General features: G+C 38.7%; 2 protein-coding genes across 2 annotated transcripts; both read right to left on the bottom strand.

Moving 5' to 3' along the window:
- Window positions 1–5,861: 5,861 nt before the first annotated feature.
- On the bottom strand, window positions 5,862–8,000 carry LOC131448338 (large ribosomal subunit protein eL19-like). The gene is made up of 6 exons (XM_058620703.1): window positions 7,861–8,000; window positions 6,848–6,954; window positions 6,630–6,752; window positions 6,366–6,486; window positions 6,152–6,262; window positions 5,862–6,056 (listed from the first exon to the last, which is right to left on the bottom strand). The coding sequence occupies exons 1-6, from the start codon at window positions 7,863–7,865 to the stop codon at window positions 5,930–5,932; spliced, it is 594 nt and encodes a 197-aa protein (XP_058476686.1). The 5' UTR covers window positions 7,866–8,000; the 3' UTR covers window positions 5,862–5,929.
- A 294-nt stretch (window positions 8,001–8,294) lies between these two features.
- Window positions 8,295–10,390, bottom strand: rbis (ribosomal biogenesis factor). The gene is made up of 4 exons (XM_058620704.1): window positions 10,261–10,390; window positions 9,236–9,351; window positions 8,996–9,103; window positions 8,295–8,919 (listed from the first exon to the last, which is right to left on the bottom strand). The coding sequence occupies exons 2-4, from the start codon at window positions 9,344–9,346 to the stop codon at window positions 8,851–8,853; spliced, it is 288 nt and encodes a 95-aa protein (XP_058476687.1). The 5' UTR covers window positions 9,347–9,351; window positions 10,261–10,390; the 3' UTR covers window positions 8,295–8,850.
- Window positions 10,391–10,409: the final 19 nt, after the last annotated feature.

The following is a 10,409-nucleotide window of genomic DNA, read 5'->3' on the forward strand; positions in this document are numbered from 1 at the left end:
TCTCAGTGACAGGAACGGGCGCTACAAGTCCAGAGGTAAAAGACGGTGCACTGACATCCAGGAGTAGCAAAGAGTCAGTGTTGTTCGTTTGAACGGGACAGAGAAGGCACAGTCGGCCCCGGGGCTGACACATGAAAGCTGTCTTTGAAGGCCCGACACACTGGGAATGGTAGATTTGAGGATTCACATATGCTCCTTTGCTTCCATAGAATAAGTATTTTAGGGGAGGCCCAGGGGGATTTACTGTTTATTCTTTACACACAATAAAAGAAGACGCAGATCAAGAGAGTTCTATTTATGAGGATGGATTAGCTTCAAAAACATCCCAACAGTTTCCAGAATCAACTTTCTTAAAATGAAACATTTATGGGGAAAAGAAAAGTCACAGAATACACCGAATAGAGTTCTGCAAGAATTAAAAAATCTGAAAAGAAAATCTCCCTTCTTCTAATTTTTTCCATCCATAGTAAAGATCAAATTAAATCAATAAAGTAGCATAACAGTGGCACACATTTGTGTAGTAGAAGTACTAGTATCATTGAAAACTCTACCTACCATAATGTATTGATAACTTGCATTATAAGAGTGAATATGTTTTCATGACACTGTGAATGTGTATGCATGTTACTGCCAAATCAGCTCTTCAGAAGTGGATGCATCCTGCATTATACAGTATAGTCAGCATTATTAGAAAAGTCCGGTGAAATATATAGCATGCAAGCTTTTACAGCCTGGTGCCAGTCCAAAATTCACTTTGCACACACCAATTTAGTAAATGACCCTTTAAATCATGTGATTAGTGGAGTGGCTATACTTCATCATCCTTCAACGGAGCTCTTTTCCACCATTGTTTACATCAACGCTGGGATTAATGTGATTGATCTTGAGCGATCACGTACAAAATTACCACTTTCATTCACATCAGCTCGAAATCTCGCTGTAACCTTGATGAAGCCTTTTCCATCTCAGGAGAGATCACTCCTGACAATGAAGTGAAAGTTAAAGCTGCAGTGTGTAATGTTGGGCGATTTTTGTTTAACCCTGTTATGATCATCAAGATAATCAGGTCGCCTGGATTTATATTGATTTTATGGCTGTGGAATTGTCCAAAAAAATGTTCAAAGAGTGAGTGCTTCTGCCCCTTTCTGCTCCTTTTTCCAAGATAACTTTCACTTTTGATATCTGGCAGTTATTCAACTGTTTATGAATATGTACGGTCATTCCGCGGAGGTCCTGAGGGCAAAGCTCTATTTCTCTGCTTTCTGGTATCCATCCATCCGTCCATCCGTCTTCAAACGCTTTATCCTCCACATGAGGGTCGTGCGGGGTGCTGTGCCAATCTCAGCTGACATAGGCTGAAAGGCGGGGTCACACTCGCCAGTCCATAGTTTTTGAAATCAAATCCTGTCTAAACTAAATACGACTAAATACTATCAGACCTGACTGAGGGAGTGTTGGTGTGTATACACTGAAATCACAGTTTCTGTGGGCACTCGTTTTCGGTCAAACTCCAACCTGTTTGCTGCCGTCTCACTTTACTCGTGCAATGCTGCTGCTGCTGCTGCTGCTGCTGCTGCTGCTGCTGCCTCCATCTGTCTTGACATGAAACAAATCATTGCCTGTGTGAAGCTTGGCAACGCCACCGGGTGACATAAGATCTAAACACTGAGAGACATTCGGCCTCTTGACTGAAAAGGGAAAATCAGCAGAGGTCAAGCAGCACAGCTGACAGACGAGCACATCCATGAGGATTTGGCGAGTCCTTTTGAATTGATTTGCCTTTTGTTTTCATCATTAAAAAGGTTATTTTTGCTTTAGTGCAGACACTTGAGGGCATCTGGTGATTCATTACTGCACCAGGCTGTTATTCATCATCTCACAGAATGATGTGTAAACACTTTACTTGGTTAGTTTCTACTGATTTTGTGTTACAGTTTATACATCGAGAAAGTGCCCAGCACATACTGCACCTCTGACAACATTCACATCATTATGCCTCAGATTTGACCTGTTATTATTATTATTGTACTTTCTACATATGCCGGATTTCTTTAATATTAACTGATTTTAATCAGATTGCTCTAAAATCCTTCCTCGGGTTTTGGTCCTGTGTCTTTCTCACATTTTAAATCTGTGTTAGTAGTTTTTAACTGTTGTTTACTATAATTTATTTGATCTGGTTTTATTGTGGTTTTTATCCACATTTGTCTTTTCATTTATTTTAGTTGTTTTAAATGTATCTCGTCGCCTCTTGAGAGCTATTGTGCCTTTTATTTAGTTATTTATTGTTTCTTTCATTTATTCTTCTGTACAGCACTTTGGTTCACTGTGGTTGTTCTAAATAGCTTTACAAATAAAGTTGGATTGGATTGAATTGGACAACAAAAATGTTGACACCAGCCACGTAAAATCTATGTTTAGTGTCTAAAAGAAAAGGAATATCTAGTTTAGGTAGTATGTGCTCTACAGGCTACATGTCTAGTTGTCTCTGTCTGTGTGTAACCTCAGTTAGATGGTACGATGTCACATATTTAGCCTCACCAGGCACTGACTTGAAATGATTTCTACTTCCAGCATGCTCTAAGATCTTGAAAGCATACTTAAAAAATCCATTAAGTCACTAAAAAGGATTTGAAATCCACTGGACAGGTTCTCTCCCCCTCTCCCCCCCATGGCTCATATCAAAGTGCATTTGTGGACGTGAAGATGTGAAATTTTCAATTTCTCTGCCTCTGCCCATTTCTCAGCATGTGTGAGTATGTGTAGATATACTCGGTATATGCTACTCTACTATATATGGGCGTATATAGTCTGCATATATACATATGTATATATATGTACGCCAGCAAAGTCTAATCGTTATTCCTACAGAAGAGCCTTTAAAATGCACCGTCACTATCTGATGACTGTAAAGTAAACATAAACTAACCTCTTGAATTTAAAGTGTGTTACAGACTTTGAGGTTCCTGCCTTCAAGGCACCAGGGGATTAGAAGATAACTGTGGCTACTTTTTTCCACTAAAGATGCTTTATTTGCTATCAGCTGAAGCTACTGTGCTTCTTTTTTCTCTCTCTCTCTCTCTCTCTCTCTCTCTCTCTCTCTCTCTCTCGCTCTCTCTCTCTCTTCCCGCCAAGTCAACAGCTCTTGTGATGACAAACGGGGGAAAATGAAGAGAGATGTGGATTCAGCATATAGTGAAGTCTCGCCTGAGCTCTTGTGTTAAACAAAAAGGTTTCGAGAAAGAGGCCACGAGAAGAAAGAAGGAGACAAAAATGAAAGCAGTGTGAAATATTGAAGAAAACAATGTTCTCTTCTTTTTTTCTTTTTTTTCTGGCTGCAATATTAATGTGAAGAAAGCATCAGATATAACTTTTATGAGGGCGATACATTTTCCCTGTTTGACCACCACTCAATCTTCAACTTAATCTGAGTTTATAATCTGACTCTGTGTATTCTGTGATGATCAGATTTTTTTCCTGATGTGTTCTGATTTCACCAGCTTTGTTCCAGCTCAACAACACTTGGTAATTCAGCTGTAAATGACACAACTAAAGAAGATATTCACATACTTTTTTATACTTGACATTGGACTCCTCACGTTTGTCGTATTTTAATTATTCAGTGTACAAACACTGGCACTGTCTGTCACTGTATTCATTAATTCGGCTCTTTGGATGTTGCTTTGCTGAAACACCAGTTAAGGCCCTGCATCACCAGACACTGTAAGAGAGCAGTAAAACAACAGGAAAGTGCCACCGTAATTAGGCGTAATGCAGTTTTATAAAGTTGATCTGCTGCACAGTGTGTGAGTGTTTTTGTCAATGTGACTGTAATGCTTTACATTGTCTATAAAATGATGCCACTTTGATATCTTTTCTTTTGTTTTATTAAGTCCAACACTGCAAACATGTCCCAAAATAACTAGTGATGCATTTGCCAATCACACATCATCTGTTGAGATCTCCTTGCGTTTTTCATGTGGGTAATGACAGGATGAGTGTGTGGAGCCAGGTTCAGAGATGACATTGCTGGAATACGAGATGCGATGTCTGATGAATCAGTGTTGTCAGGTTATCATTGAAGCCCACGCCAGCTGATAGAGTGACAAACAGCTTATTATAAAGGTCATCGGACAGTGCTGGGTATTTTTTAATAGACGTCTGAACGATTTCTCCAAATGTACTTACTTTCTCACGTTGCTATTACATTAAGATCTCCTGAACTCTGGTGCTTGCTCCATTTGTTTTGCCTGGGTTGAAGGCCAATTGTAATAAAGCGCGCTGCTTCATTTCAGCTCGTATTCCTCTCCTTATCTAATCCCATTAAGGGTGACGCTTGAGGAAATAGGAGTGCCTCCTGGTAATGAAGAAATACATTAACTCAGCTACAAAATGGCCTCGCTGCACAAAGCCCGTTCTCTCCTTCAGTAATCCCTGTGATCCCACATCGATTTATACGACTGTTTTTGTCTGTATTTATGCAACGCATATCCAATTTAGTAATCATTGCATTCAGTTAAACTGAATTTTTCTTTTTTTGCAAAAGTACAATTTGTGAAGCTGATCGAGTGATTAGATCAGGAGGTCAGGATGAACAGATAGGAATTCATTCCAGCTCCTCTGCACCTTTGATACATAGACTATAAATATGAAAGTTCTTCGCTATCTGCATCTGAAGCTTGGGGTGTCCTGTTGTTTATATATGATGGTAACTGAAGCCCCTGCTACCCAGAGTAATAACAGGTAGAAAGGTGAAATCATTGACATCAGGTTGTGGAGGAAACTAAGGATGTTTAATCCTTCAATTTTAAGGATGCAACTAAAGGAACAGTTCAGTGTTTGGTTTTTAAGTGTGGTTGTATGAGACACAGTGTATGACCTATGATGAAAAAATGGTATACTCTCTCACACAAGTTATTGCTGTATTATATTGCCATTAGAGGGCTTTTACCAACTGAAAAATTAGGTTTGTGCTTTGTTTATTGCTCACTCCCCACCTCAAAATCACAGGAATTGTAGATCCACTGCTGCCTTTATTAGCAAGTTCAAATGTGTTATTTTGGTATTTGAAGTAGCATTTTATTCTATCTCTCTAATCTGTAAGCTTCCACAGTGAATGCCTAAGCAGAGAATTTACTACTACATATAGGCTTTCCAAAAGTGCTTCATAAATTATGGATGTCTTCAGAGTCGCTATTACTTTCTCATGATACACATAGATGCTTAATGTAGGGAAAGATAAACTGCAACCGAGGCTTCTTGGAGTTTAACAAAGGCCATTAGAAGTAGATACTTTGGTTATATGTTATGCAAGATAACATGGTTCAATTAACTACATAATATATATCTAATTCACCACCTGTTTTATGTATTAGTATGTTGTGGCCCTGAAAACTGCTGATGGTGTTTAACTAAAACAAGGTTCATGAGATGAGGAGCAAAAGAGATTAGATCAGAGGATAAATGTTTAAACATCTAGAGGACAGAACATGATGTGGACATCTTTTGTGTGAACATTTTAACCTTCAATACATGTATTTTGCTGCCATCTGTTGGACTGTTGAGACATAGAACTCTAGTGTTGTAAAGTTTGGACCTCATTCTAGCAGTCCTGTGAACAAAACTACTGTCACCTCTACATTATTGGTGACCCAAGATCTGAATACTCATCATATTTTGACTGCTCATTCTCAATATGACTATGTTTGCATTATATTAAATAATGTTTACAAGACAGTGCCTTATTCAGCAGGTTGATTTAGAAGTATTCTAACCCATGTATCATAGTCAACAATAAGGTTTTCAGGACAAAATTAATTCTTAAAAGGCCAATACCAAAATAAATCACAAGACAATGACTGTCACTTTTACCCAAATTTATTAAACAACAAAAGGGAAAATCTGAGAAGAAAAATAAATCAAGTTAAATTCACTTCTTTGCAGTTTCCTCCTCCTTTGAAAAGTTCTTGATCATCTCTTCTTTCTTGGCCAGGAGACGCTCTTCTCTGCGTTTACGAGCCTCCTTTGTCTTTGAGCGGCGAGCCTCAGCCTGGTCACTGGATGGATGAAAGACAGTGCAGACAGAAAATTAGCTTTTGGCATTAAAATAATGAAACATAAAGACAAAAAAAAGAAAGAAAGAGCAACTTACGACAGAAGCTTCTTGCGAGCTTTGTCTGCCTTCAGTTTGTGGATGTGCTCCATCAGGATGCGTTTGTTCTTAAAGACGTTACCCTTGGCCTTCAGGTAGAGACTGTGGTACCTGGTGTAAACAGGAAACATGTCAGTGTGCTTCAAAGAAGAAGAGGATATCTTCTTGAAAAGGTGATGAAATCAAACAAGGAAGCAAGGAAGTTGAAGCTTACATGTGCCTGTCAATTTTCTTGGACTCCCTATAGCGACGAAGAAGACGACGCAGGATTCTCATGCGGCGCATCCATATCAGCTTTTCTGGCATACGAGCATTGGCTGTACCCTTTCTCTTACCTGTGGAAACAAGTTATAAAAACTTAAAAATGGCAACACGTTTATCCATTTAAAATTTTTCTACAACTACAATACGATGGCATGGGATTATACTGTTTCAGTCCGACCAATTTAAAAAGAAAAGAGAAAAGGACCATACACACCATAACCCATGTGACGTCCCTTGCGGCGTGCCAGTGTGTTTTTGCGACAACGAGCGCGGGAATGGACCGTCACAGGTTTCCTGATGATCAAGCCATCCTTTACCAGTTTCCTGATCTGCTGGCCTGCAGCACAAACACAAAAAAAAACATTGAAAGAAAATAAGCTACATTAAGGAGTTCAGGTCACAAATTTGCTGAGGGGGCACAACTAAACTCACGAGAGTTTGCATTGGCAATCTCATTTGTCTCGTTTGGGTCCAGCCACACCTTCTTCTTGCCACAGCGCAAGACGCTGGAGGCCAAGCGCTTCTGGAGCCTGAGCATGCTGTTGAGACAAGAACATATTGGTATGAAGTGAGACAATAAAACAAAACCCAACTCAACACCAACAAAAGTCAATCTATGCATGTATATTGCAAACACGCGAGTCAATCATAATTGGTATGAATGATTCACCACAAGTAACTGATCTATTCAACTTTTACGAAGAAGAATAAATCAGTTCTTATATAGTATACCTTAACTGTTGACAGCAAATGATTCCTTATAATCTCATGGCAGTTTTCTGTCAGCACATCATCTCATTGTTTAACATATCAGGGCTAAACTGCAATCTTGACTTGTATTACACTTAAAAAACAATTATTGAGGATAGGTCAAGTGAGTGTTTCCAGATTTCTATCAGTACTTAAACGTGTACTGTAAATGTGTTTTTCTATATGCATAATTACATGTAAAATAACAATTATTAACATTTGTATACCGTTCTTGAACGTTTAAATTTGTAACAGTTCAGGTGCCAGCTCAACTGATAGTTAATTGACCATCTCTTCTGTCCAAGTACAGTTGGGTACCTATGTCACCAAGTCTGAACGGCGAACATTTGGTCAGCAGCCAGTTTAACTTTTGTCAGATTTGACAGCAATAAACTGATTACAGTAATGATGACCAGTGTCCGACTAATAGTGACAACAAGCTCGAAAGTTGCTAATTGATTAGCCACCGATAACCCTGATGGGTTACAGAAGCATGTTGTGACATGTTTTGCTTAGCTTAGCTTCGGTAGCTCAACACAGGCCGGACATTTTACTATTCTAGTGGAAATGGACGACGTGACTCCACGTCAAACAAAGCCAGACACTTATCTCTCATGTCTAATGACAAAGCCTACAACAATATGAAGTTATCGCCAGGATTAAAACCATATTTTAACAAGTGACGTGTAGCTTACCTCATGGCTGCTGCTAGCTCGACAGAGACAGAGGAAACGGAGAGCGTCAGACCTGACCATTATAGCAATCGTCACGTGGGTGAATCGATTGCAGCAGTATCAGAACATTTTAAATATAAACAATTGATTAGTGATGGCAACTATTTACGTAATGATTAAAATAAAATGTTTCATATCAAAATACACTTGTAAAGCCCACTCTGTTAAAAAGGAAGAATCTTGAGCGTATCATGGATTCCCGTAATTATGGGACAGTGGTACAGTCCAAGTCCACGTTTTGTTTCTATGCGACCGCTAGAGGGCGAACTTCAACCACATTTAAATGACTATTATTTAAAAAGGTGTTTTTTTTGTGTTACCATCATGTGGTAAAGGAGTAGGGGAGGTGGACAATGAACCTTTTGGCTGATTTAAAGAGAACTCAGACCATAATCTCATCAGTGACATCTCTTTATTTAAACTTCAACCTATATTAAAAATAATAAATTCCAAAGCAAGATGGATAGATTAGCTTTTTTTATGTTTTCCAGTGATGATACTAGTGTTCAGTACTGTACCAGAACAGATTGTTGAATAAGCACAACATCGTACTGAAGGAAGCAGCATCAGCAAAAACCCCTAGAATTCATCACCAACTCTGGTCTGAGGTGTCTTTAAGGACATTGAAGAGCCAATTCTAGGTATAACTTTAAAAGCAACAAGCATAAATCACACATCTTAGACAGATACAACAGTCACTTTTCAGTTTGTCAGTTTTTTTCTTCAATATTTTCTGAAACTTCAGTAAAACAAAATCACAAAAAATGACACAACAAACTGTTGTCAAGTGACAATGTTTCTTTGCACAGAAAATGCAGAGTATATATATATTTTGTATATAAATCCATAATTGCAGCCTTCACCTGGAGTCTGCTTTTTGGACATGAAGTCGCTCATCAAGTGGTTCCCACTGCGTCTTTATTTAACAGTCCTTATTTCTTAGTGAGTCCATCATAGCTGAGAGAACAGCTCAGCAGCATTGTCAACATTTACGGATTCCTTCGGTGGCTCCTTGACAACCTAAACAGACAAAGGTTATTATGTAGAGAGAATTGAAATGTTAAATGAAAGATATGAGAGACTTTCCTTATCTCACCTGTGTTTGTTTCTTTGGTTTAGGAGCAACAGATCTGGAAACATCCCTCTGGACTTCTGAGAAGATTTGATTGAGATTCTCCACCTTCTCATTTTTAACTGCATTGATCTGTGAAGCCACAAATGATGCAAGGCGAAGTGCAACAAATGCTACATTACAATGGATACTGGAAGGAATGGTGTTTGTAAAGTAATGGTGGAATGGTGTTTGTAAACAGAAGTAAAACAGAAGAGGTCTCACATGTTTGAGTGTTGTTGTGACAGGTTTTGCTTTGTTTTTGTGCTTCAGGTTCTTGTTGGCCACTTGAAAGACATTCTTCTGTTTTTTCCCTTTTTGTTTGTTCTTTGCCATTTTACCTGGAGACAGAAGACATACGTATAGGTATTTTAATGAGAACATTTTAACTTCTGTGCAATGGGTCGTGTATTATATCTTGTTTATGATATACACCTCTCTTTTGGCTTGTTCTTGGATACCGTAAATTAAAAGACTCAAAGGGGGTTAAGGTTTTGAGACTATGTATGGATAAACACAACAGAAGTAATTCTGAATGCAGTAAAAAGGAGGCAAAGCAAACCATTTGATGCCATTTTATTTTTAAGTTTTTCTACTCACATATTTTTCCATTTCCTTGCACAACACTGTTTACACTTTTAACAGGACTTTTCACCACAAGGTGGTGAAGAAGCTACAGTGAATGAGAAGCAACAATGGAGGGGGAAAACTTGAGTCCATCTGGAGCACAAATAAATCATTAATCGGGCTGTTCTTTGGGGCTGATGTTAGAGTCTGCTATACACTAATAAATTCAATCCTGCTGCCAGGTTATGGTACTATATGGTATGAAGACGTGCGTCATTGAGAAGGCTTTCTCTGTGTACATCAACCTTTTTTCTCACCAGTGGTGTAGCAGTGCAAAACAATAGCAGATGTAGATCATGTAGTGACAAAACTTAAGGTTAGTTATGGCAAATTCACAACAAGAAAAAAATACACACGGCTGGAAACATTCATAAATGGCAGTAAGTTACAATATGATCCATATTCCCACAGATAAAAGTAAATTCTACGAAAAACCTCAAAAGCAGCCAATGATGTTGACAGTCAGCTGACGCTGTGTCGGTGGCTAATGCTAACTGTAAACACACGTAAGCTACATATGAAGCGCTGCGGTTACATTCCTCGTAATTGAGTTAAAATAGATGGTGGCGTTAAATAAAGTATAAAATATTACAATTTATAAAAGTGTGAGCTGTAACACAAACCTGCTTATGAAGAAGAAAGTGAATGTTGCTATCCTCATGTGCCACAAACGTGTCCACTGCAAGTTGCGTCACTCTCACACGACAGTCGATTTAAGATTGCGTCATCATTGGCCACTGTCCTAAAAACAACGACGGTCCGTCCTCTAGTC

The sequence above is a fragment of the Solea solea genome, chromosome 21 (assembly GCF_958295425.1).
Source record: "Solea solea chromosome 21, fSolSol10.1, whole genome shotgun sequence".
Lineage (NCBI taxonomy): Eukaryota > Metazoa > Chordata > Actinopteri > Pleuronectiformes > Soleidae > Solea > Solea solea.

What these genes read in the sequence shown, in the direction of transcription:
- rbis (XM_058620704.1), bottom strand. Translation starts at nt 9,346, where the DNA reads ATGGCAAAGAACAAACAAAAAGGGAAAAAACAGAAGAATGTCTTTCAA. An exon ending in TCACAACAACACTCAAACAT is followed by an intron (nt 9,104 to 9,235) that starts GTGAGACCTCTT and finishes GTGGCTTCACAG; the next exon opens with ATCAATGCAGTTAAAAATGA. An exon ending in AACCAAAGAAACAAACACAG is followed by an intron (nt 8,920 to 8,995) that starts GTGAGATAAGGA and finishes TTGTCTGTTTAG; the next exon opens with GTTGTCAAGGAGCCACCGAA.
- LOC131448338 (XM_058620703.1), bottom strand. An exon ending in AAGAAAATTGACAGGCACAT is followed by an intron (nt 6,263 to 6,365) that starts GTAAGCTTCAAC and finishes TGTTTACACCAG; the next exon opens with GTACCACAGTCTCTACCTGA. An exon ending in GCTCGCAAGAAGCTTCTGTC is followed by an intron (nt 6,057 to 6,151) that starts GTAAGTTGCTCT and finishes TCATCCATCCAG; the next exon opens with TGACCAGGCTGAGGCTCGCC.